Genomic DNA, 26,232 nt, shown 5'->3' on the forward strand with positions numbered 1-26,232 from the left:
ATGACGTTGCGCCTGCTGGGGAAACCGGCTTCCGGGAGAGGACAGCGCAGCAAGAAAGAAGATGAAGATGACGAATTTGTGAGTTGAAAAAAATTTTGCCTCATGAAAAAGAAAAGACCAAATATTCACAGATATTCTGAAGGGTCTCCCTTTTCCGGTTACCTAATCTGGGGTTGGAGTCTTTCCTTGGTATTGACTGGAAAATTTTCCTTTAGGCCAAATTGGACAAGTTTTGGAACACGGGTGCATGTGGAAAAATTTTTAATAAAAGATAGATAAATAAAACCTTTCTAGTAGTATTTATTTAGTTACCTATTTTATTATTTTTTTTTTTAAAGAGACCCATCAGAAGAACCCTTCTTGGTTACGACTTTATTTATTTTCCCAGTCGGAGTTACTCCACTAAACTATAATCCTGCCCCCCAATAGTTAAACACCAGAAACCAACAAACAAAAGTAACATTTTGAAGATCGTAGTCAGACGTGCTGGTTACCAAGGATTTTTACCAATGAGCTAAGTAGTCAGTATGCATAGACATGAGAGGCCGCAATTTTTTGCTTGCCGTCGGTTATAGCTGTTGGATTTGTTTTATCCAGATTATTTTTATGGATTATATTCGTGTTGTTGAGTTAAATTTTAATAATAAACTTTTACTAAAAATGTTGTTTCAATGTTTTTAATAATCAGAAGAGTTTGTTAATCTAGAATTCCGAACCGTTTAGCTTCATATAAAAAAAACAAAAAACATAATTGGCAATTTTTTATTTTATATATATTTTTTTTTACACTTTGTAGTTGCACTTCTTTGGAAACTTCATTGTTAGTCTACAGTAAATGATGATGCAAAATAAAACAAAAACAGCTTTTATTTGAGCAATGTATTGTGATAATTCTGGCAAAAACAGATTTTGAATTTATATGCCTGGCCATGTTTTTTTCTTGCGAAGTTCCATTGGGATTTGTCAAATATGTCTCACCGAAGGAAGAGTGCTAGTCCTTCCAGGAACCGAACAGACAGCGATGATCCCAAAGATTTAGACAGAAGAATTTTTGTTGGAAATTTACCTACGGACAGTATGAACCGGGAAGAAATGGAAATCATGTTTTCCAAATACGGAAAAATTACTGGTTAGTATTGATTTTATACCGTTCGACTGTACCACATTTGTAAACTGTTTTTAAAGTAACTCACCTTGCTGTAGAATCCATTTTTCTGTTCTGATACTGAAGCGCCTGCCCAGCAGCCCCCATTATAAAGGAAGTAAAAAAAAAAGTCATAAAAGCATTTGCTTGTTCTAATATAAGAAAATAAAGGGGCTTCCCTGTTAAATAACATCAGTGTTCGGGGATTGGGAGGGAAAGAACCCTAACTTACACTCGCCCCCTCCTTGCGGCTCCTTGCACGTAAGCACTGAGGCCCTTAGCACAGTGTGCAGTGATGTCACTGGGGACTCTGGAGCAGCAGCCTACAATTAGGAGCAACAGGTGTGAATAGTATGAGTGTTTTTTATTTTTTATTTATTTTTATTCTACCTCTCAATCCCTGCCAATTTTGTTTGATTTTATTTTAACAGTAAGGCCTCGTTCACATTGGACATCGGCCATCAGGCTCAACTATTAGGAGTGCCACCGCCAATTCTCCTCTAAATTACCGAATCCCTGACAGACCCTATTCAAGTAAATGGGGTCTGTCAGGACCCGGCAGTGTCTGTTGTGTTCCAATATATTTCAGGGTCCGTTCAGCTAAAAACAAAAAATGAACAAGATTGATGCAAACAGCAATGTGAACCTAGCCTTAAAGCGTACCCGTCAGATAAAACCCCAAAATGTTTTTTATATATATCACTCAGTACCTAATCCTGACCATCTACATCTAATTTTTGTGTCTAGCACCTTTTATTATTTTATTACATTTTTAATTAAGCTCACTAGTCTGAATTCCTCCCAAAGGGAGGGGGTGTGGCCTCACTGTGCATGTCTCCGCCCCTCCCTCAGATTGCTGTCTGCTCACATCTCCCCTAGCATTAGTAAAACTACAACTCCCAGGATTTTTCCTCTAGCTATGAGCTCTGCACTCACAGCTGTCAATCAAGGAAGTGTGTCCATGACATAGGTGATGACTCATGGACACAGCAGGACTAGTATGTGTCCAAGCAGGCAGTGGGGCAGTTGTTTGACTGGCTTTTTCAGTATGAAATACAGAAAATGTTCTAATGAAAGCAATTGCAAAACCTATTGGCTATACAAGCTTTACAACATATCAAGTTTTTGTATCTGACAGTGCCCATGTCTGTAAACTGTTCTCAAAGTGTTACACTGAAAGCACCTTTATTGAAACCAAACCACTTACCGTTAATAGCTCATCCTTTTTTTATAAACTTTTTGGTTATTCGGTCTATTAATTGCACATCCGACATTTGGATGGGCTTTTTTCTCCCAACAGTTTGCTGTAACAACTTATTACTTTTCCAGCACTCTCTGTGTTCCGCCGCTTTGGATTTGTGCAGTATGAACGCAAAGAAGACGCTGACGCAGCTGTGCAGGGTGAAAGAGGTCGCATGTTTAAAGGGAGTAGACTAGGTAAGGCAAGCTGTAGCTAATGCGACTTACAAATATTTACTATGTGCTTGTATATAATTTTTTTTTTTTTTTAGGTTTGTTTCTGGACTTAAATTTTTGTAACCTAATGGGTAAATTCTTCTAACTGTATCTATATGTAAATCTGCTACAGCTAACCTAATTAAATGGCCACGGTCACTTGAAACATTTCACATGTCCTAGCGACAAGTAAAAGTTTGATCAGTGGAGGTAGGAGTTTTCAAATGTTTTTTTAAAGACAGGTACACATGAACGTAAAGCATATGTATCTTTTCAACTATATTTTCAGTTAGGGCTGGGCGGTATACCAGTTCATACCGAATACCGAAATTTTTGTGCTGCACGATATGAATTATTTCCCCCATACTGGTTTGGCCCCTCCCCCTCGGGAATGAATTATCAGCCCAGAGCTGCGCTGTCCCCACATCGGGGAACTAATCATATGTGACCCGTCAGCGCTGTTCTGCCCCCCACCCAATTAATTATTAGCCCAGTGCTGCCTCACTCGGGGTAAATACTCACATATCACCCACAAGCGCTGCCCTCCTTGTCCTCCTGTTTGTTGCGGGATGCCGGTGCTGATACTCTATACCAGTGGTCTCCAACCTGCGGAGCTCCAGATGTTGCAAAACTACAATTCCCAGCATGCCCAGACATCCAACGGCTGTCCGGGCATGCTGGGAGTTGTAGTTTTGCAACATCTGGAGCTCTGCAGGTTGGAGACCACTGCTCTATACTGTGCGGTTTCCCTATGCCCGGGCTGCAAATGGTACAAATGCAACAAAATATACCGCCTTCCCCGTCGGCCTCACCTGCTTCCTAGGGAATGGAACGTGGGACAGCCATCAGCCTATCACTGGCCGCAGCGATGTTCCGCCTCGGCCGGTGATAGACTGAGTCCACTGTCAAGTAAGAAGCCGACTATCACCAATTTATAGGTGCAAAATCTAAAAAAATAAAGATTCTGAACCCAACAGTGTTCTTCAACCTGCGGACCTCCAGATGTTGCAAAACTACAACTCCCAGCATGTCCGGACAGCTGTTGGCTGTCCGGGCATGCTGGGAGTTGTAGTTTTGCAACATCTGGAGGTCCGCAGGTTGAAGACCACTAGATAGGAAGTAATACTCACGTGTCCCCGCCGCTCCGGACCTGTGACCGCTGACCTGGATGGTGCTCCATCGCTTTCCCCGTGGTGTCCCCCGACTCTCCGGACGTCTTCTTCCCCGGGATCCACGCTCTCTGTCGCCGTCATCACGTCGCTACGCACGACGCGCCTATTGGATGACGGGACAGCGTGCGCGACGACGTGATGACGTCGAAGGAGAGCGCCGGCCAAGCAGTGGATCCCGGCACGGAGCAGACACCGAGGAGGCAGGTAAGGTCCTGTAAGATGTTCGGGACCACCGCGATTTCACTGCAGCGGTCCCGAACAGCCCGCCTGACGCGGCTGTCAGCTTTGATTGCCGCGTCTGAAGGGTTAATACAGGGCCTCACCGCGATCGGTGATGTCCTGTATTAGCCGCGGGTCCCGGCCGTTGATGGCCGCAGGGACTGCCGCGATAGGTGTGTATTCGCCGTATAAGACGCACCAACTTTCCCCCCCCCAGTTTTGGGGAAGAAAAAGTGCGTCTTATACGGTGAAAAATACGGTACGTGTGCTGCAGTTTTCCCCTCTGTAGGCTTCTGGGGGAACATTTGTCATAGTATTTAGAGCTTATTGTTTGGTCATAATGGACTAATAAAAAATGTTGCATGTGTGCCAAAGGTTTTTTTTTTTTTTTTTTTTTTTCTTTGGCGGCGCAGTAAACAGAGCTACAAACGATCTTGCAAAAGTCAATTTCAGTCTTACTTGCAGTGGTGATGAATTTTTCTAGTTTGAATGTCACACACAACAAAAACGCAAATCTACACATGCTTAGACCTGGCTTACAAAACTGCTTTTTAAAAAGTTGCACTTTTTTTGCAACTCCAACCTTCTTGTGCTGAAAAGTCAGATAAGATTAGGACTCAAACAAAATGGTGATGTTATGTGTTTTTTTTTCTTCTTCTTAATGTGCGCCAAATTTATGAACCCTCTGTAATAGGATGTTAAATATGTCGCACATAAGCAAAACCAAAGCAATAAATGACTTTAAAACACATTTTCTAAAGACAACAATGATTAATGTCCCCCGTGAGTTTTCCCTGAGCTCGGCTCCAGGGTGGGCAGAGACTAGCTACTATAATGGCTCCTGTACACAGCACGAAGAGAAGAGATCCTGCTCCCCTTTCTCTATCAAGGACATTTTGAAGCAACATAAAGAATATTATACAGCAGAACAGAGGGTGAAACAATAAAAGCTTTGCGTCCCTGCAGCCCACTCCTACTTCTCTACATCAACACTGGCAACAACTTTTGATTTTCGGACAGACTGGTGTTTACAGACTCTTTCAGTTCATTGACATTTAGTGCAGGAGAAGGAAGGGAGCCTGATATCAGACTTTTTTTCCTGTAATAAGTTAATCTGACAAAAAAAAAAAAGTAAACGCCCAGATAGAAATGTCAGACTTCTGCAAGACTCAGCATGCAGTTCTCTCAGGCAGGTATGTGATTACTGGCTCTTAGAGGCTACTTTTAGATAGTGTACCTCTTGGTTAGAGATCCTAGACGTGCCTCTGCAACACACTGAGATATTTTGCTCGGTTGACAAACTTGAGGGGACACATTGTTGGACTGTGAGAAGCAGGATTGCCATATCAACTAATTGCCCGCCATTTAGGCCATTCTGACCAAACCACTGGGATCAGTGGATAGATAAGGGCACGCACACATGGTGAACAAGCTACAAGAAAGACTACCAGCAGAGAAGATTTAATTTGCCAACTAGCAGGAGAAGCTCCCACAGTTTTCTTGTTCACTATTCAGACATAGGTGGCGCCTTTATTACACCCCTGTCTCTGACCATTTTCAGGCACTTCATGTCCTGCCATTGCCAGCCGGTAACCATGACACCACTGCAAGCAATGTTGATGAACGAGAAACCTTGACTGCTAAGATTGGAACTATGTTGTCTTAAACAATAAATCCAGATTCTGTTTGGGATCTGATAGCAGTCAGGTTTGAGTTTGGAGGCCTTATCATGAGCGCTTCAATCCTGACTTTGCTATGGAGCGACACACTGACCCTCACTGGTGTGGAAATTTGAGGAGCCATCACAAATGACAGTCGGTCATCCATAGTAGTGATACAGGGATACTAACAGGACAACCTGTGGCGACACGTCTCTGATTATGACTAATCTTTCAGCAGAACAATCGTCATCCATTTAGCATGGGTTTCCCAAAAAAGTCAGCAGATTGCCCAGTCACCAAATTTATCACCAATCCAGCATTTATGGGACCAGCAGAAACGCCAACTTCGGCAAGATCTACTGGCTTGAGTATAAAATCTTTGGGCAAATGTGCAGCAGGATGCCTTATGGAACCTGTATACCTCCATGTCCAACCGTCTCTCCTCTGGTGTTCAGGCTGGAGGCACACAACAGGATACAGCTTTCCCCAATAAACTTCTCCTTTTTGCTGTAATATTGTATTCACGTCCATATATTACATTCACACGTACAAAATTTTGATTCCGACAATTTGTACTTATTATTTGTACATTATTTTATTTTTTAGTTTTTGTCAGAGTATACTCCAAAGCAGAGTTGAGCGAACTTACAGTAGTTTGGTTTGTAACAAACCTCGCGACTCGGCCGTTGATTACTTTAGTCTGGATGAATAAGTCCAGCTTTCCAAGTGCTCCTGTTGCCTGGAAAAGGTGGATACAGTCCTAGGAAACCCAAGACTGTCATCCCAGACATTTTTAGGCAGCAAGAGCACTTGGAAAGCTGAACTAATTTATGTAGACTAAGGGAAGGGTCAGAGGTAACACATCTGCATCGTATTTTACGTTGTGATCAGTCAGTGACCCGACCCAATGGTGTGCCTCCAGCTGTTTCCACCACCAACAAACCTGACCTTCTCCCTGCGCCCCCACCCCGTGTCCTGCTAGCAGCAAATCAGCTGGAGGCACACTATAGGATTGGGTCACCGGCAGATAAAATACACTGCAGATCTGTTGCGTGTGACCCTACCCTTAACTAATCAACGACCAAGCTGCCAGTTTTGTTACGAACCAATTAAAGGGGTACTCCACCCCTAGACATCTTATCCCCTATACAAAGACTAGGGGATAAGATGTCTGATCACGGGGGTCCCGCCGCTTGTGACCCCCACAATATAGCATGCAGCACCCACCGTATCTGCTTCCGGAAGCGCTGGAGGTTCTGGCTCCCGAACCTGGGGGCAGAGTTGTGATGTCACGATCTTCCGTCCCCGTGGTCGGAAGTCAGAACCTCCAGCGCTTCTGAAACATTTGTCAGCCGGAAACGAAACTTGCTTCATCGCAGATATCTGATCCACTGAGTCCGTCATAAAAGCGCCGAACAAAGTTCAGCCTGTACCTTACAAACAAAAAAAAGTATTGGTCCTACCTGGGGGGGGGGGGGGGGGGTATAAGACAGAGAAGATAAGGACATATGGGGAGATTTATCAAAACCTGTGAAGAGGAAAAGTTAACCAGTTGTCTCTAGCAACCAATCAGATCGCTTCTTTTATTTTTCTTTCTTTTCTCTTTAAAGGGGTACTCCACCCCTAGACATCTTATCCCCTATCCAAAGGATAGCACTGAACAGTATTAGCAATCAAGTGATTGCTATAAATAGTCCCCCTACGGGGACATGAAAAGTGGGGGGGGGGGGGGGGGGGAAACATTTTTTTATAAATTAAAAAATAAAGTGAAAAATCCCCTCCCTTGGTATTGCTGCGTGCATAAATGTCCGAACTATCAAAATATTGTGTAATGATCCCGTACGGTGAACGGCGTAAACGTTTAAAAAAATTATTTATTTTTTAAATCCAAAATTGCTACTTTTTTGTCACATTTTATTCCCAAAAAAATGTTGTGATTTTTTTAAAGTTTCATATATGCAAATGTGGTATCGATAAAAAGTACAGATCATGGCACAAAAAATGAGCCCTTAAACTGCCCCATATACAGAAATGAAAAAGTTATAGGTGGTCAAAATAGGGAAATTTTAAACATACTGATTTTGTACAAAATTTATATTTTTTTTTATTTTTTAAGCAGTATAATAGAAAAGTGTCTAGCCATGTGTATCATTTTAATCGTATTGACCCACAGAATAAACACGTCATTTTTACCGTAAAGTGTATAGTGTGAAAACGAAACCCTTCAAAATTAGCAAAATTGTGGTTTTCATTAAAATTTTCTCCCTACCAAAAATTTTTGGGGGGTTTGCCATGCATTTTATGGTAAAATGAGAGGTGTTATTACAAAGCACAATTGGTCATGCAATAAAAAACAAGTTTTGGATTTTAGTAGGCGAGGAGGAAAAAAAAAAGCAAAAATTAAATTGGCCTGGTCCTTAAGGTCAAAATGGACTTGGTCCTTAAGGGGTTAAATAGACAATTTTTTGAGTCTGCTCTATGAAACTAGAATAGAATACGGAGATAATTATTTCAAAATGTGGATGTTTTTACGTATAACAATTGTTGGTTTCAAAAAATTGTAATGTATGAAGTTTTGTTATAGTTTGACAAAATAAAAAATGAGTTGTATGGCTGGTAAATACATTTAATAGCTTATAACCCATTGTCAGCACCATAAAAAGGAAGAACTGACATCACTGCATCCCAACAGATCTGGGGTCTGTCAGGTGTCTGATATTTTACAGGAGTTCAACGGAACTTAACTCCCGTCCTTTATGCAAGAGAGCTCCCTTTAGTAGAGCCCAGAATGTGTTTTTTTTATTTTATTTGTTTTTTTATATTCTATAAATACATTGAGGAATAGACTCTTCAACTAAACCTTGACTGAAACATGTGGTAGAAAACTACTAAACTTTTTCTCAAGAATGCCCAACACAGGCACTGTAATATTTAGATCTGGTGAATTTTCTGGCTGGGGTAGATGCTTGATCCATTTTCATGCCCTTCGAATCAAAATCCAATGCAAAATCCTTACTATCATCTGAAAACAAAGTCAGGAAAATGGAATATAGTTGGTCACTTAGTATATCTATATACTTCTGGGCTGTTACTTTACCTTGAATGACACCCTAAAGCATACAGGAATCCTCGCCGTGCTTGACAGTAGGTTTAAGGCTGTCAACATTGTTGTCTTTGTCCATTAATCTTCAGTCAGACATTTGACTGGGAGTGTGTGGGGTGGGGGGGGGGGGGGGGGGGAATGCAGTAAAACTGAACTCATAGAACCATATCCCATGTGTCTATATTCTGTTGCCTTTGCACCATTGAATACACTGTCTAACATTTTGTGGCGTCAACAAAAGGTTTGGCTATTCAGCTTTGCCATGAATATCCTCCTTTTGTGCACTGAACGCCTGACTGTTTTCACCGATGCCCTCAGCAGTCTCGCCCTTTCCCATAGACTTGCATTGAGGGGGTGGGTCTATGACGTCACGAGCTCCCGGCGCCGACTCTAAGCATTCACAACATTTTGTTCCAAACGCTGAGCACAGGAGTCCCTCTTTAAACTAGCGTTCAGCTTGACAGTAATTTTGAGCAGGCCATAAAATTCTTGGCTACAATACGATGAAGTCCTCTTCTGTGTCTAGCTTCAAGCTTTGACTTTCGACCACTGGTACCACTGCAGATGTTTTACTTGTCTTTGCGTTCTGAGATGTAATCGAGGAAACAGTAGACTTTGACACAAACTGCAACTCCGTTTAAGGATGCCCTGACCAGGTTTGCACCAACAATCATTTCCCTTTGGAACTTTCATGTGTGACATATTTGCCTCTAAAACAAAGACACACATTTAGAGCACCACAAATAAGTTTCAACCATGATATAATCTGTGACTGAGGGAAAAGGGGGGGGCCTTACTGGTGATAGGTGTTAGTTAAACTTGTCGATTGTATATAAATAGGAGTGTGTTAGTTATTTTCTTCAACCCCTGTACATGTTAAAGAAGCGATGCTTGTGCCAGTACTTGCAAGAAAAGTCTCCCTGCTTTTATAGGATGGAAGAGAAGTCCTAATCAGGAACCCCAGGTCTACTCTCCTAATACACCAATAAGATGACTTCGTAATACAATTGTATGATACCTCCATTACAGTAACAGGCCTAAGAGAGAAATATTTCAGTGTATTTATTTTATTCATTTCATATTGTTTTTTGTTTTTTAAATACCAAATGTTAGGCAGTTCCCCTGTTTCAACAAATTATTTAAAGACCTTTTGGAAATAATTTTACATTACTGCCTGCAACCAATCTGCCTTGTGTGAACTCACCGCTAATTATAGTTTATTTAACCCATGGTGAATGGGATTAAAAAAAAAAAAAATCAAGAACACTCATCCTGAAAAAATAAATACATGCATGTGTCTGTGATTTCAGGTTTTATTGTGCAAAGAGTTAAAACTAAAAAAAAAAAAAAAAAAATTTTATAAATAAATATAAATCACCGTAGTTGTACTGACCCGCAGAATAAAGTTATTTATACTTTGTGGTAAAATCCAGAAATTGCGACAGCAAACCTACTGTTTCTTGTCCGTCTCCTTGGTAGTTGTTTGTTTTGCTCTTATTTCTTCATGAGCGCCTGCTGCACTATACTTGGCTTTTTTCTTGACATATTTCATTGTGGATCACTGTTGCTTTTTTCAGCTACAAAACGGTTATTAAGAATATGGGGACTTCCTATTGTAAACCGTTTTTAAAAGGAACGGCTTGACACCTAAGAACATAGGAAGCTAAAGTTCACATCAAATGTCCTTTTGGATTTCACTGCTTACTACAAAACAAAAATTCTACAATAAAATGCAAATTAAGACTATTCTGTCTTTTGTACACCACAACATTTACTAAATGTTCGGTATTTTTAAAGACATACTATCGCCGTCCCTTTTTTTTTCCTGATTGGATCTTTACAATTAAGGTCCGCCATTAAAAAATGTTTGATGGAACATTTTCTTTACTAATTTTAGGCAATGTTATATGGACCGTAAATAAATATCCATTCACTAAATTCCTTCTTGGTCTTAGTTTATTTCTTTCTAGGATTGTTTTGGTTATGTGACTTTTCAAGTTATTGAACAGATGGGTTAATTGTGCATTTCAGATATTAACAAGGCAGCGGAGAGAAGAAATAATAGGTTTAAAGGTCAATCCAAGTCAAGCCCGCCACGAAGGTAAAGTACTTGAGAAGCAAACCCAGTCTTCCCGGATCAGTCTTCCTTCATCATTTTTATGGTTACGTAGCAGGACGTCTTCGTACTCTAAATGCTCCAACCATTTTCCTTTGTCGCAACAGCAACCTTGGGATATCTTTTTGCGTTTTCGCCTTGTTTGATCCATGGTATAAAATTTTTATTAAAAAGGATACTAAAAATAGCTTCGTGTAAAAAAACACACTAAATTTAAGCTTTTTCCATCTTTGGTTTCCTGTTTCTTTTTACCTCGGTTTAACTGGTTTATTAAGTCTGTACATTAAAATTTTTATTCAAATACACATCCAATCCAAAATGTAACTTTTTTGAAATGTTTTTGATTTACCTAAAGAAAAAAGTGAAACACACGTACAAACAAAATTTCACTCCGTTTTATTTTATTAAGATGCGTTTTATCGGTGAGTAATATCTAAAGTGTTCTTTTGAGGAGCGTCTTTGTACAGTTGCATTTTAAGGAGTCCCGACGTAGTTTACCCTCTAAATCAGAAGCTTCTGTCTGGCTGGACCAATACAATGTTTATTTTTATCTTATACACTCTTCAACTGCACGGCATTTTGACAATGAAAAGGATTAAAACGACAGGAAAAAATTATATAACATTTACATTTTTATTTTTTTCAATCTTATTCTTTAAAATCATAAATGTACAAGCAGCTTTTCGAGACATTTAGGTGGTATTTAAAATGTGCATAAATATTGTGTAGGTACTTACTTTACTATCATGCAGAATTGATGTATTGGCTTCAACATGCAATTTTCTTAACTATTTAAGTAACCCCTGAAACTATTATGGGCATCTTGTTTCAAATCCTATATTTAGCAGTTGTCATATTATTGCATTCTATTCATGCATTTTGTGTTTTTCATTTAAGGTTGAATGTTTAATGCGACTTTTTGTATTTTTCTGAACGGAAACTAATAGCTTTGTTTTTTGGCGCTCCAGAGATTTGTATGGATATGGTGACAGTCAGGAGCCAAGGCGTGACCGGTCTCCTATTCGCTCCAGCCCAAGGAGAAACAGTAGAGAGCCGAGAGAGAGAGATTCACGATCCGTTCGTGACTCACGAGATAGATGGGAACAGAGGGACATTAGAGACCCCAAAGACTTGAGAGATCCGCGTGATGGAAATTTAAGGGATGGACATAGTTCAAGGGATGCCAGAGATCTGCGAGATGCCAGTGCCCCTAGAGACTATAGAGACTCTCGTGATTCAAAAGATCTAAGGGATGCCAGAGATCTCCGCGTTCGCGACCCCCGTGATTCAAGAGAACCTCCCACAGATTCCCTGTATGACCGCTATAGAGATGCCAGAGACACGAGAAATCCTTACAGGTATGAGCTATTAAGTTTCTTTCTTATATAAAAAAATATATATTTATTTTTTGTGAGAGAGAGAAAAACCTGTGTATAAACAGGAAATGTGTTTCTATGTTTCGCTTAATGGTAGATTACGAGAAATTTTTTAAATATTTGGTCTTACACTTCGTTTTTTTTTCTAAATTAGGTGAACTAAATAACTTTCAAGGGAGAATTATTAAAGCCTGTGCATATGAAACGTGAAGACGTTGCCCATAGCAACCAGTCGGATCACTTATTTTATTTTGAATTTTTCTGGCTGCTATTGGCAATTTCTCTGCAAAAAGTCCAACTAGAATTTTAAAGGGTTACTCCACTGGCCAGCGTTCGGCATTAAATATTCCGGACGCTGTTTTTGCGCTGCCGGGGGGGGTTGGGCCCGCCCCTTGTGACTTCATGGCCAGTGGAGTATCCCCTTAAACCATCATCATGTTGTTAGAAGATTCTGCCATAAAGTTAAATTCAATTAATATGTTCATATTGACTCTTTATATTTAGTTAATATTTTAGCAAATTAAAAACCTTACCAGTTTTCGGATGTTTTCCAGTTAGTTTTAGCAGCATTAAAGAGTCGTTGTCATTTGAATAAACTTTGACATGGTGTTCGGTGTACACTCCCTGGCAGGCCGCTGACCCGAACCTTTTCTCTCTATAGACTTATGCAGTGGAGGAACAGGGGGGGTTTGGGCGCAAGATTCAGATGACAGTGAGGACAGGAGTGCATGTACAAACGTTGGATCAGTTGTGTGGACCTTTACTTCCATCACTTGTTGGTGGGATATCCCCTGTTACGCTGATCAGGAGAATGAGCGGGAATAAGTATTTGGTCGTGAGACGATTGCAGAGAGTTAACTCCTCATTCTTCTGATATGTGGGGGTCTTGGCATCCGATTAAAACTTTTGACATGCCTCTGTGACATCAATCGAAATCCCAGGGCAGGATAAGCTTTTACTATAGCAGGGTTTTTTTATTTTTATTTTTTTACAAAGACAAAGAAAGGCACTGACTATTCCTTGTACTTCTTCACCATCTCTGGTTTTCTTATATTTTCTTTCCGATATGAAGAACATAGAAAACTGGTAAGCTTTACCAGTTTTCTACGCTCTTCATATCGGAAAGAAAATAAAAGAATAACAGATGGTGAAGAAGTACAAGGAATTGTCAGTGCCTTTCTTTGTCTTTGTAAAAATAAGAAAAAACCTGTTATAGTAAAAGCTTATCTTGCCCTGGGATTTGGAATGATGCATTGATTGGGAGCAACAAGTGGAGCTCCACACCAGGGATCTAATTATAAATGCGCTAACAGACTGAGACTTTCCTCTTATAATGCCTCTGTAACACTTCAAAATTTTTTCAAGTTGAAGGACAGTGCCCATTTAATCTCTAAAAATGTTTCTGATTATTTTTCAGAGTTGATGTACTTGATGATTACTACCGCAAGCGGGAGGAGTTGTATGATCGTTATAAAGAACCCCTGGATAAACACCCAGAAGGTATTTATTTAGTTTGTTTTATTTTCTCCTTCTAGTTTAGAAACTGCTTGTTTTTTTTATGTTTCACATACTAGCTTGTCTTGGCTCTCTTATATCTGCTACTATAAAATAGATCTTTATTTGATAGTATTTTGTAAATACCTGCTCCTTTTAGTCAGTACCAGTTGTTCCCAAAGTCTGTACACCCTTTAAAGAGAATCTGTCATCAGTGTTACCTGCACCAGGCTTATAGTGCTGGTGATGTTGATGGAAATAATCACAAGCCGATCTGTGGCCTCGTTTTGTCTGTTATCCTCCTTATTCAGGCGACATTACCCTCTTCTCACAAAGTCTTGAGACTTTGTAATAATTTTGCATGTATGGACCCTGTAATTCTTTCCAATTCTTTACTTAGCTGTTGCATCTCTTTTGCATAGAGACCACAGACAAGTATTCCTAACTTACAAAAATTAACATTACAGTGTGTGAACAGTCTTACCAATCAAAGTTGTTTTCCTGCACACAGTGGCATTGCATGGTCAGAACACAATTCAACAGATGTAAAAGGCACTGGGGGAAGTTTGAGAGGATCCATTTTGCTTATAAAACTAGTTTTCTATTCTGTTGCATTGGCCAAGTGACAAAAAATGCAGTCCTATTGGTTGTCAGCCTTCACTTAATGGAGGTTTCTCTGAGTTAAATGGCCACGGTCATCAGGAAAAACTTTTGACATATCCTAGCGGGTGTTCAGACCTCCACTGATCAGGAGAACGAGCCGGGAGAGGTTAGTGCTCCCTCCTGGCTCCGTGTTACATGATAAAGACAAACTCAATATGTAGGTCAATGGGCATGGGACATAGGCAGGAGAGAGGAGCACGTGGCAGTGCAAACTTCTGTTAGGCGGAGGTGTGAATACTCAGACCCTCACTGATTAAAACTTTTGACATGCCCTAGGACCAATGACAAGTACTCATATGTGCAATATGTGCAAAATGCTTTACATGGAGTATGGTAAGTCACGTACTAACGTAGTATCTGTAAGCCAACATTGGATGGATTTAAAGGACCATGGTCCTGGTGTTGATTAACTGATAGTGTGAAAACCATGGGGGAGATTTATCAAAACCTGTCCAGAGGAAAAGTTGCTGAGTTGCCCATAGCAACCAATCAGATTGCTTCTTTAATTCTTGACACTGCCTCTGAAAAATGAAAGAAGCGATCTGATTGGTTGCTGTGGACAACTCTGCAACTTTTCCTCTGGACAGGTTTTAATCCCCCCCAATGTCTTCCAATATGGCTGCACTGTTTGTCACAAATGGTGAAATACCCATATTTAATTTTCATTCATGTCATTAGCCAATATTCTAATATGATGCTGGGGCATGGGGGAACATATTACACGTAAACCTCGGGTCTGAGGCGGGGTCAGCGATAATCGCAGCATTTTGCAGGGCACATGATCGCACATGGCTAATATCACAATACAATTGCTTTTGCGTTTATTCATGCAGTCCTAGCGCACACTCGGTAAGTATAATAAATTGTTAATTTATCTTCTGAATTATTGAGAGGGATATAAATTGTATATCAAATTTAAAGTTCTAATACTTTGGAATCATAAAAAGTAAAATGTAACTTTTTATTAGTTTTGATATCTTTTATTTTCAGCTGTGTAGACATTTCCAAAAGGTTTAATGTCTAGCCAAATGTGTATATTGCTTAGTGTACGTGTCATCAACAAACTTTTTATATAATTTAGATAATACAATTATATGTATATTTGTATTATACATTGGTTAAAAAATATGTATATTTTTGGCCCTGCATGTATTGCCTGTGTGTCTGAGGAGTCCAAATACAGGAAGTGAGGGTGGACAGGCGGGGCTCTGTGCACTGAGGACAGGCGGGGCTCTGTGCACTGAGGACAGGCGGGGCTCTGTGCACTGAGGACAGGCGGGGCTCTGTGCACTGAGGACAGGCGCCTGCACAGAGCCCTACTTGTCCTATCCTCACTTCCTGTATTTGGACTCCTCATAGAGACACACAGGCAATAGCCGCAGGGACAGCACTTCTTCACCCAAAAATATAAAAAAAAATGTAATGAAAATATATTACAAATATACATATGGTATTATCTACATAATATGAAAAGTTTTTGTTGATGACCGGTACACTTTGTGGTACCTAAATATACATATGCATAACTTTTTGAATTATATTTCTAGACAGATACAAGCGTGAAGACCGTCGCCGAGAGGAGCTATATAGGCAATATTTTGATGAACTACAAAGAAAATTGGATCAGGATCGCCGCGTGGACTGCTCTGTTATTGTTTCAAACAAGCAGTCAAAGTAAGAAAACTTCCAATATACGCATGCCCTTGACCTTTTTACATACCTAAATATTTAAGTGATCTGCTGACACATACGTCAAACCTAAGTGTTTAAATTTTTCCAGGGAATATGCAGAGTCAGTGGGAAGAAAAATCCGTGACCTAGGAATGTTGGTGGATTTAATATTTTTGAATACAGAAGTATCTTTATCTCAAGTCTTGGAAGATGTGACAAGAGGGGGCACACCTTTTGCTATAGCGATAACACAGCAACACCAGACACATCGCTCCTGCACTGTTAATATTTTGTTTGGAACACCTCAAGGTAACCATATATCACTTGCTCCTGTATTTTCTTTTTATCTAGTCTTAAAGGGTTTCCGTCCCAAAATACAAGATCAGGTATGTGTTGCCTTCAGTAACTTTTTTTTTATTTTTTATTTAGAGATATTGACATTTTACCATTTTGTTGAGCTGATCAATTTTCTAGAAAGTGCAGCTATTTTGGTTGCTCTGGTAAAGATATTTTAGAAGTGACATTGGTCATTTTTGTAAAATGCTTAATACCAGTGTGACATTTCTACGATCGGATATCTTTGGGGCATGGTTGTGCCGGACCAGCTGGTCTGAAGTTTTCTAAATATCCAAAAAATGACAGTTGTGTGGAGGAAAATGCCTTTAATATTAGAGGCAACCGTAACTTAAATCACCACTGGTTACAGCAAAGTTGTGCAGAATACCATGTCCAACCTTGAAGCAGATGGGCTACAGCAGCAGAAGACCACTCCTGAAGCCATTCCTGTCATGTAAGAACAGAACACTAGGCTACCATTCACACAGATCACCAAAACTGGACAATGGAAGGGACAATGCCTGGTTGGAGTCTTGATTCCTGCTGTGACATTTAGATGGCAAAATCAGAATTTGATGTAAACAATATGAAAGCATGGATCCCTCCTGCTTAGTATGAGCTGTTCAGGCTGGTGGTGGTGTAATAGTGTGGGGGACATTTTCTAGGAACACTTGTTACTGACTATGTCCGTCCCTTTATGACCACAGTGGACCCATCTTCTGATAATACTTCCAGCAGGATAATGCCCCATGTCACATGACATCATCTCATAACGGACAATGAGGTCACATGACTACAATGGCCTCCACAGTCACCAGATCTCATCAAAATATATCAACGCTGGGATGTGGTGGAACAGGAGATTCTCATCATGGATCCGAAAAATCTACAGCAACTGTGTGATGTCATCATGTCCATATAGAGGAACTGTGATGTCATCCTGTCCATATGGAGGAACTGTGTGATGTGATAATGTCCATATGGAGGAACTGTGTGATGTCATCATGTCCATATGGAGGAACTGTGTGATGTCATCATGTCCATATGGAGGAACTGTGATGTCATGTCTATATGGAGGAACTGTGTGATGTCGTCATGTCCATATGGAGGAACTGTGTGATGTTGTCATGTCTATATGGAGGAACTGTGTGATGTCGTCATGTCCATATGGAGGAACTGTGTGATGTCGTCATGTCCATATGGGGGAACTGTGTGATGTCGTCATGTCCATATGGAGGAACTGTGTGATGTCGTCATGTCCATATGGAGGAACTGTGTGATGTCGTCATGTCCATATGGAGTGAAATCACCAAGGAATGTTCCCAGCGCCTTGCAGAAATTTTGGCACCAAGAATGAAGGCAAAAGGGGGTCTGACCCAGGACTAGCAGGGTGTGCCTTGTATAGTATGCAAAGTTAGATTTTTATGAAAATGGAATAAAATTAAAACTGCAAGCTTACATCCAAAAAAGACTGTTATTTATAATACAGAGATTTAACATCAACTGTGTGTTGAGTGGGATAGGGCCAATAATGTTTGTTATACAACCTACTGTGTGCCCTTGTGCAACTATTTCACTTAAATGGCACCATCGACTAATTGTAATATGTAGAACAATATGTTATTGAGATCATATTTTCTGATCATAGAAGATAATTTTCTATGGCTTTAGTGCCCAGTGGTTATTACACGTAAGCATACCAATGTAAATGCATGCTAGGAATGGCTTCTGCCAGGTGCCAGGAAGCAGCTGTTTTTTGTTTTTTTTTCAGGCAAAACACTCCTAAGTTTTTACACCTCCCTGGAACCCTTTTCCCATGACAAAAAAGGTCTCCTGCCCATCCAAGTGAAATCCAAACAGGAGTAGCCCACATTACTAAAAAAAACATGAGGGATGATTGTGATCCACAATTTGCTATAGAAGAAAATGGAATTTGTGGAAACGGTCGCGCGTAAGCACCTCCATTTCTGTCACTTTAGTTTGCTTCTCTGCTACTTACGGAAACAGTGAAACATGGCAAGCTCTGCTGTTTCTGCAATCCTGGCCATCTCTCTGTTCTCTCCTGGCCTGGATGCTGCATCCACATCACCAGGAGAGGGGTCAGGAGACCCTAGATTCTGGACATAAGTGCAGGATCGTGGACTATACTACGGAATTACCCTTTTGTAAGACTCTTCTTTGCAACCTTGAAATTATGTAGCCAATAAATGGAACTTTTCCATTCTACACTGGCACATGGAATGATAACTTACCCTTTCTTTTTTATTAGATCTATATAGATGTGTATATATTAATTAATGAATATATTGTGAAATTAATATACAACTCTGTTTTGGTAATGTTGAATTCGATCACTGAATACTGTCCAGACAAGAAACTATCATTCTCATTACAGAGCATCGGAACATGCCGCTTGCAGATGCCATGGTCCTTATAGCAAGGAACTTTGAACGGTATAAAGTAGAGAAGCGCGACAAGGAACGTGAAGATATTGCACGGCAAGCTGCCAAGCTGTCTACAGATGCATTTTTAAGAGAGCGTGCCGTAGCCTTGGATGAAGGCCTAAGAGCCCCTCCACCCTCTGGGATAATGGCACTGCTTAATTTGCTTGCAGACAATAGATATGTTACTCCTGAAGAAATAGATAAAGTTATAATCTATTTACGAGATCGTAAAGAAAGAATGCTAGCTCTGACTGGTGAACCAATATCATGTAAGTAGGAACTGTCTTTCTAAAACATAACAATGGAGAACCTTTTGCTATTTAAAGGGGTACTCCCGTGGATTTTTTTTTTTTTTTTTAATCAACTGGTTCCATAAAGTTAAACAGATTTGTAAATTACTTCTATAAAAAAAAATCCTAATCCTTCCAGTACTGGACAGTTCATAAAATGGACAGCAGAGAGCACTGTGACATAAGAGAAATCCAAAAAGAAAAGCATTTCCTCTGTAGTATACAGCCCCTAAAAAGTACAGGAAGGATTAAGATTTTTTAATAGAAGTAATTTACAAATCTGTTTAACTTTCTGGCACCAGTTTTTCTAAAAAAAAATGTTTTCCATGGGAGTACCCCTTTAAGGACTTACTATAGTTTACAGCATTTAACATACTGAATTTTTTTTTTTTCTTTCGGTAGCGCAACTCTCAAGACCTTTAGGAACAAATTCTGGACCTGCTCTTGAGAGTTCTTCTACTCTTGCAAGCAGCCAAGCAATGCAGGTGACACCACAGCTATCTTCTGGGGCTCCAGCAGCTCAAACTCCAAGCAGCTCTCAACAAGAATTACAGGCGAAAATTCTCAGTCTGTTCAATAGTGGATCTTCTACTTCTGCTGTCAATGCCAACCCGACCAGTTCAGGAGCAACAACTGCCCAAGGCCAGAGCTATGGAAATGTGGCCTCTGTACAACGGGCAGCAGTCCAAATGGATGTCTCATCTATTGGTCAATCTGTACAGAGGTCTCAGCCCATAGTGAACCAGCATCCTGGGTCTCTGACACAAGGTGAAGCTGTAAGAAGTGCAGCATCCAGACCTGGTCCACAGTCTCAAATGCAGAATATGTATGGACAGCTTCGTCCTCAGGCTCCCAATAATGTAGCCATCCAGCGACCAGGAGCACCTGTAGGCATAAACTTTGCCAACCCTAGTGTTCAGAAGGCTCTAGACACATTGATTCAGAGTGGCCCTGCGCTCTCGCACCTGGTGAACCAGACGGCAGGTCAGGCAGTCCGCAGTGGGCCTCCGCAACAGTCATTATTGGGCCCTTATCCCCGCCACTTCTGAGTCACACTTTAGGTCTTACAGATGTTGTGTTGTCCACTTCTAGTTGTAACCTATTAGTGTATTTCTTAAAGAAAACAGGTGTATATTTCCCCCATTTTTATGTTCATGTTTACACATAATTTCAGTGAATTAAACAAAAATACTTTACGTACTGGTGCATCAGTGAGCAGAGTCATCGGTTTTCATTTACAGAAGTCTTCTGAGAATATTTAGTTTCTTGACACCGGTTAGTCACCAATAAAATCTTGCATTGGTGAAATGGTTTTGTTAATAATTTTCCCTGTATGGAACCTTGTTGTAAGCAACTTTTTTTAAGTAAAAAAAAAATGAAAGAAAAAATTGTGTTTGTCTTCAGTAAAACTTTAAATTTTAAGTATATTTCCGACAGTCTTAACTCCAGATTATAGAGCAGAAGTGTTATAATTTATTAGACTTGACCATTGTTCATACATTTAGGTTTTTACATCTTTTAAATTACAGTTTATTGGATAAATCTTTTAACATCAGCCTGAACACCACATCCAAAGGGTGTAATAAAATTAAGTTTATTGCATTTTGTGCTGACAGTCTCAAAACAAATTAAATCGGCACATTAAAGCTGTATGAGTAAGAGATAGCATTCAACCACAAAGAGAAACCACACGAAAGAACTACACAAAACATGAAACTATTCCTGTAGGATACATAAACCAAAGCAGCCAGTCTATAGCAGTGTTTTCATTTGGTTTGGAACAGTAATATCTGTACACGGATTTCAATCTATATTCATAGTTATAAACAAACAAAAATTAAAGCATTTCTCTTTTACTAGCCATCTAGGGGAATAGCACACTTCGTAGGTTACTGGGGTCACATTAAACATAGAGTGCAGTTTTAGTTTTCTTTTCATTTTAAGATCACATTGGTGGTAGAACTTTGCAAAAAACACATTTAAATATGTATGTTATATATAATTCATGTATATTGCACATGTAGCACAAAGTGAGTTAAATTAATAAGAAAATTTGAAGCTTATGGAGTCTATCAGTCATGAGATAGATATAGATATATATATATATCTGACTCTTGTAGTGCAACTTAAATCGCTAAGCTGCCACGTTAGCTTTCAACTGTATTACCTCCCAACCCAAAATATTAGAACATGCCAGTAAGCAACATAGTATTGGAAGATTTCAGAGTAAACTTACTACTCAGCCCCGTATCATCCTATAAAGCATAAGCAATGTGTCCGCTGACTCAGTCTGTATCAGATGTCTGGGTCTCTCCCAATTCTTTTTTTTTTTTTTTCTTTTTTTTTCTTTAAGATGAAAAGAATTATTACCAAAATATTTTTCTTTTCTCAAAGGTCCCTGATATGTCTGCATAGAAGCAAGAATGTGCATGTTCCAACTCTGAGATATACAAATGAATACGAAGTATTAGCAGGTATAGAAGTAAATCCTGGCCTCTCCGTAAATTGCTCCTCTGTACAAAAAAACCCTAACATATGCCTGTTACAAGCTGTTGCACCTTACCTAAATTTAGTAAAGGCGCATATTCAGATCGAATTGAATATGGATCTTTGTAAAAGTCAAAAATGGTTTATGTAAGCGGAGATGTGTAACTTTCTAATTCAATTCCTTTTCATTTCTATGATCTGTTTATCAGTGAATAGTAACTTTATTTTCATCCATAGACTACAGTTTTATGTGGCCTTTTACAATGCTTTTGTGTTTCAAAAAATTCTGATCTGCATTCTGGCAACACCATGGTGGACGACAGACTTTGTGATGGGTTTTCAGCCATTGGATACTCCCATTCACTAACTTCAAGCAGAAAGGAATTGACACATTTGACACACACAGTATATTACAAAGTTGAGAAACTTTTAATTGCACAAGGATTAAAGTGAACTGCAATGTTGGTGCAGTGGCAGAATACACTTTTCCCCTTTTTTTTTATTTTTATTTTTTTTAAAGCATTACAGTAATTTTGAACAACTTGACGGGTTTCTCAGACCTGTCAAAAGTTAAGATGGCATCGGGTTTCGGCCACGTGCAGCGCACACGTCACTCCATGGCTGTCTCTGAAACCTGACCTTTGTACTGCATAAGTCTATAAAGTGAAAAGGTCTGATTTGCAAGCTGGCTGGGGAGTGAAGCTCTGTGCCTTGCAGTTCTTTGGCTTATAACTCACGATTTCAGCGATTCTTAGTGCAAAAAAAAAGGTGCAATCTTAACTTTTGACATGTCTAAGAACTATGAATGTTGTTTTATATGACAGTGATGCTTTAAAACTGCTACCAACTCAGCCCCTTGCTAAAATAAGCCGTAATTGCCGATTACGCTTACTTTTACACTTGCATGGAATTTACGGCATATCTGTAGACCAAATGGGATTGTAAGGAGTTTTAAAATTTTATCCTGCTGCTACAACATTGTAGTTGCACTTAACATAGACCCAGTATTTCACTCTTGGAATGGAATAAAATTTTCACATTTTAAGATGTTTTGTACATTTTATTTAATATTTACGGTTTTGATGGATATGTTCGCTAAGATCTATGTACCAGAGCAACAGCTGGAGCACAGGAGAGCCAGTTTTTCACTCTTTTAGAGGCACTTCAAGGAACAAATAGCAAAACTCCTGGGCCATTTATATATTTACAAATGTCGAAGCAGCCAGGTCACCCAGTGCCTGCTGTCAAAGATGCCTTGCACAGATGAACTTGGACCTTGCAAAGTTACATTGCCATCATGGACGATATTCATTTTTCACAATCTGCACTTAAAACAAAAACTGCATGGCATTCACTATCTAAGTCATGCAAGGTTGACGATTTTTCTCATCCTACACAAGGCAAAGTGGAATTACTAGAGACCGGATACAACAGCAAGACACAAACTACGAGAGTAGTTCTAGCCTATAATAGAATGGAGGATGGCAAAGGGGGCATCACGCGTTCTACGTAGAATAAACTCACTTTTTGGGTGTATATATTAACAATATATAAAGTTTCGGAGTTGGATTTTCCTCCAGATGCTGACTTCATGCTGCAGTCCTTGTTTGAGACCATATGACTACTGCATTTGGCAGGTTTTCACTGACTTGAGTACAAATGGAATACATTTATTGCAAACACTACAATTTCATACATGAAAGCACCAGATTACGAAGAAAAAGAAATAATAAAATGGAACACTATAAGCAAATAAGTCATATATAGATTTTGCAATATTTTAAATATTTTTTTTTGTACAAGGTACCTCGGTAATGAGGAGCTTGCTCTATTACAGTTATAAAAATATTGACTGAATGTGCTACACATGAGAAAATTAATAGAATTTTGCAGTACATGCTTTCTCTACCTTTTTTTAAATTCACTTTTGCTTTAAACAGTAGAACTCTGCATTCTGAATAAATCTCTGTTTATATATTTATATAGTTTTAAAAAATATATATATGTACATTGGCGAGTGCTCTTCAACACCTACACCACATACAGCTTAAAGTCACAGCACTATCAACATGGCATTGTAAAACATCACACCTAAAAAATTAAATTATTTTATGTACTGGGAGTGCTGAATTTGCAGCCTTTACTACTACTACGAAGTGGGGTCCATAAAAAGGAACAAGCTGTGTCACGCGTGCAAATAAAAAAAAATTCAAGCCCAAAAAGTTTACACTATCCTATGTACTACTGTTCTGGAAGACCGGTTTGTGGAGAGAAATCTTAATTTTTATTTTATATATTTTTGTTCAGTTTTGAAGGTGCATAAATATTACCGGCCTTTTTGTATAATTTTAATAGTTTTTCAGTTAAAATATATTTTAAGATCATTTTGGACAGCGATAAATTAACACAATCACTACATTTGGTGTGAGAGCCACTTCTTTTGTGGAGGACATTTAAAAAAAAAAAAAAAACAGGCACAAAAATCAGCTGAAAGATTGATAAGGATGGAGTGAAATGAACTTTACATAAGCAATCTATCCTAGGCCATGCAATTTGAGACTGTGGAAGCAAATCACAGTCTTCAAAAGGTCCCCTGATTTCCCTGCTACCGATCTGAACAAACTATTGCCCCAGTCACCTCGGCTGAAATTTGTATTCACTGCGCACCATTCTTCTGGTGCAGTTTCTCAAAGGCAATTCTGCAAAGCAAAGGGTAGAGGAAAAGTAAAAGGCAGAAACAATTGTTCCATATATTTTTTTTTTTTTTTTGCATCAGATTATTATTGCAACATGCTCCTCGGCATCAGACAATATGTTAACAGCCCTTTCTTGATTTCCTGCACAGCCGTGTGGTCCTCTTAATGTCTTGTTTGGCCTCTTCTGTGACTTTGGCTCTGCTCTTCCTGATCAGGGGCATATGCAGTCTGAATACGACAATGTAAGTTGTCTCTTAATTATTGTCTGCGGTTACTCCAAATCCGGACATATCAAATTGCTGAAGCCGAGGAGAAAATAGCGGCTGTCAAGAAAAGGGCATAGAGGGAGGAACATTTGGAACGGTAAAGCATGCTGGTGAATACCCCCTCTCACCCTTATCTTGTCATACCAATGCTTTATCTAATGACTCTGGTCTTTGTTATCAACAATAGATGTAGATGAGAATTCTCTTCTGATTTTCTGCCAGTACAACCCATGTCTTCTCCAAGTGTGTGTCAGGGAGAAATAAGTGTAACAGTGGATCACAGGATGCACAGAGGGGCCAGTATCTATAGCATCTTAAGCAGTGCGGCTCAGTTTAAGAAACGTACATAGACTTATGTAAAGATCTGTATATAAACTTCCTCAGCGCCACGCTGATGAAGCTATGAGGAACAGTTGCACTTGTGCTGGAATGGAAGATCTGGTGCTGCAGTTCACATGTAAGGGCATTAAAGGGAGAATGGTGGAAGCAAGTGAAGTTTCTGAGCACTGACCATATGCCTCCCCCCCATCTCTCCTGATCTCTAATACTTTTGCAATGTGGAGAGAGGTTCGTAGACTCCTGCTAAGTGCAACAAAAACTTCATCCGGGTTCTGGTGTTCAAGAATAGATGGTTATGACCTCACGTCCACCACCACGAACCAACATAACCCGGTCCAAATGTTCTGTGAGGACTTCTAAAAACTCCATATCTGTGCCTGAAGTTACGGAAAAATAAAATGAGGTAATATTGTATGATAACAACAAAATATTCTGAACACCGCCAGCTATAAAAATGAGATTCCAATATTTTTATAACCTGAGAATTATCTACATGAATAATTACACTGGTGCCTGGACAGCATCCTACTCCTTATACTGACATCAGCAAGATAACTCTCCACTCAATTTTAATGTTTATTGTGCTTTATGTTAATGCAATCCTAAAATCAACTTATAATGTTTTGGCCACATTGGACCTTCAGATAATCGGATTGCTGGACCCTGAACCAACTCTCTCACACATTCCTATTATCTGAAGAATGTTCAATGTGACCGAAGCGTTGTAAGTTGATTTAAGGATTGCATTGAAATTAAGGCACAATAAACATTGAAAATAAGTGCCAAGTATTTTGGAATTTTGAAGTATTTTTGTATTCTATTTAAATGCTCAGGGGGACAGTATAATGAGAAACAAAAACTATACTTAACCTCCTCGTTTCTCCGCTGTCTCTGCCTATGCTTCAAGCACCTCCTTTGTGCTAGTGTCTGCACAAAGATCTCTCCACTCAGCCAATCAGTGGCTGAGCAAGAGGGTCCTTGTGCCGACAAGGGGAGAATAAGTATACCGTAGGTTTGTTTTTCTATTTAACTGAGCACAGTGATATAATAATTCTCCCTTTTAAGCATATAAAAGTAGTGCCTAGATTTATTTTTCTGATGAAATCCACATACTGAAACATTTTCTTTCCTAATATTTAATTGTAATCTATAATCTGATTGTAATTTTTATTTCATTTTAAGTACATTATGGGTGTAGTCTTATTTCCTAAACTTTTTTAACATAAGTTAGAGAGATGCTTTATAGCAAGCCCTGTGGACATCATAAGACTGAAGCTGTACCATTTACATGGATGGGAAA

General features: G+C 39.4%; 3 protein-coding genes across 10 annotated transcripts in view; 2 read left to right on the forward strand and 1 right to left on the reverse strand.

Annotated features, from left to right (window-relative positions):
* Positions 1 to 25,103, forward strand: NCOA5 (nuclear receptor coactivator 5). Its single transcript, XM_056550382.1, has 12 exons — positions 1 to 78; positions 949 to 1,129; positions 2,474 to 2,581; positions 10,786 to 10,855; positions 12,031 to 12,228; positions 13,664 to 13,746; positions 15,951 to 16,077; positions 16,184 to 16,383; positions 18,806 to 19,123; positions 19,547 to 20,128; positions 24,781 to 24,836; positions 24,978 to 25,103. The coding sequence occupies exons 1-12, from the start codon at positions 1 to 3 to the stop codon at positions 25,101 to 25,103; spliced, it is 2,127 nt and encodes a 708-aa protein (XP_056406357.1).
* Positions 1 to 26,232, forward strand: part of ZNF335 (zinc finger protein 335) — a 346,490-nt gene that overhangs the window by 5,553 nt on the left and 314,705 nt on the right. Inside the window, exons 1-2 of one of the 7 annotated variants that reach the window (XM_056549982.1) lie at positions 1,102 to 1,129; positions 2,474 to 2,581. The exons of the other annotated variants lie outside the window; for them this stretch is intronic. The gene's annotated coding sequence lies outside the window, so the exon portion shown is untranslated. Of the gene's footprint in view, positions 1 to 1,101; positions 1,130 to 2,473; positions 2,582 to 26,232 lie in introns of those variants that run through there. 7 annotated transcript variants of the gene reach the window in all.
* Positions 20,589 to 26,232, reverse strand: part of SLC12A5 (solute carrier family 12 member 5) — an 85,520-nt gene continuing 79,876 nt past the window's right edge. For both annotated transcript variants that reach the window (XM_056549992.1, XM_056549991.1), the window contains one exon: positions 20,589 to 25,303. In XM_056549992.1, coding sequence (XP_056405967.1) covers positions 25,212 to 25,303 — 92 coding nt within the window. In that variant the 3' untranslated portion in view covers positions 20,589 to 25,211. The remainder of the gene's footprint in view (positions 25,304 to 26,232) is intronic.

The sequence above is a fragment of the Hyla sarda genome, chromosome 13 (assembly GCF_029499605.1).
Source record: "Hyla sarda isolate aHylSar1 chromosome 13, aHylSar1.hap1, whole genome shotgun sequence".
NCBI classification, from domain to species: Eukaryota; Metazoa; Chordata; class Amphibia; order Anura; family Hylidae; genus Hyla; species Hyla sarda.

Bases quoted from the DNA above. Each gene is read 5' to 3' on its own strand.
- NCOA5 (XM_056550382.1), top strand. From the start codon at position 1: ATGACGTTGCGCCTGCTGGGGAAACCGGCTTCCGGGAGAGGACAGCGC. The intron at 16,078-16,183 runs GTAAGAAAACTT...AAATTTTTCCAG, and splicing joins GTTTCAAACAAGCAGTCAAA to GGAATATGCAGAGTCAGTGG. The intron at 20,129-24,780 runs GTCAGGCAGTCC...TATCAACAATAG, and splicing joins CCTGGTGAACCAGACGGCAG to ATGTAGATGAGAATTCTCTT.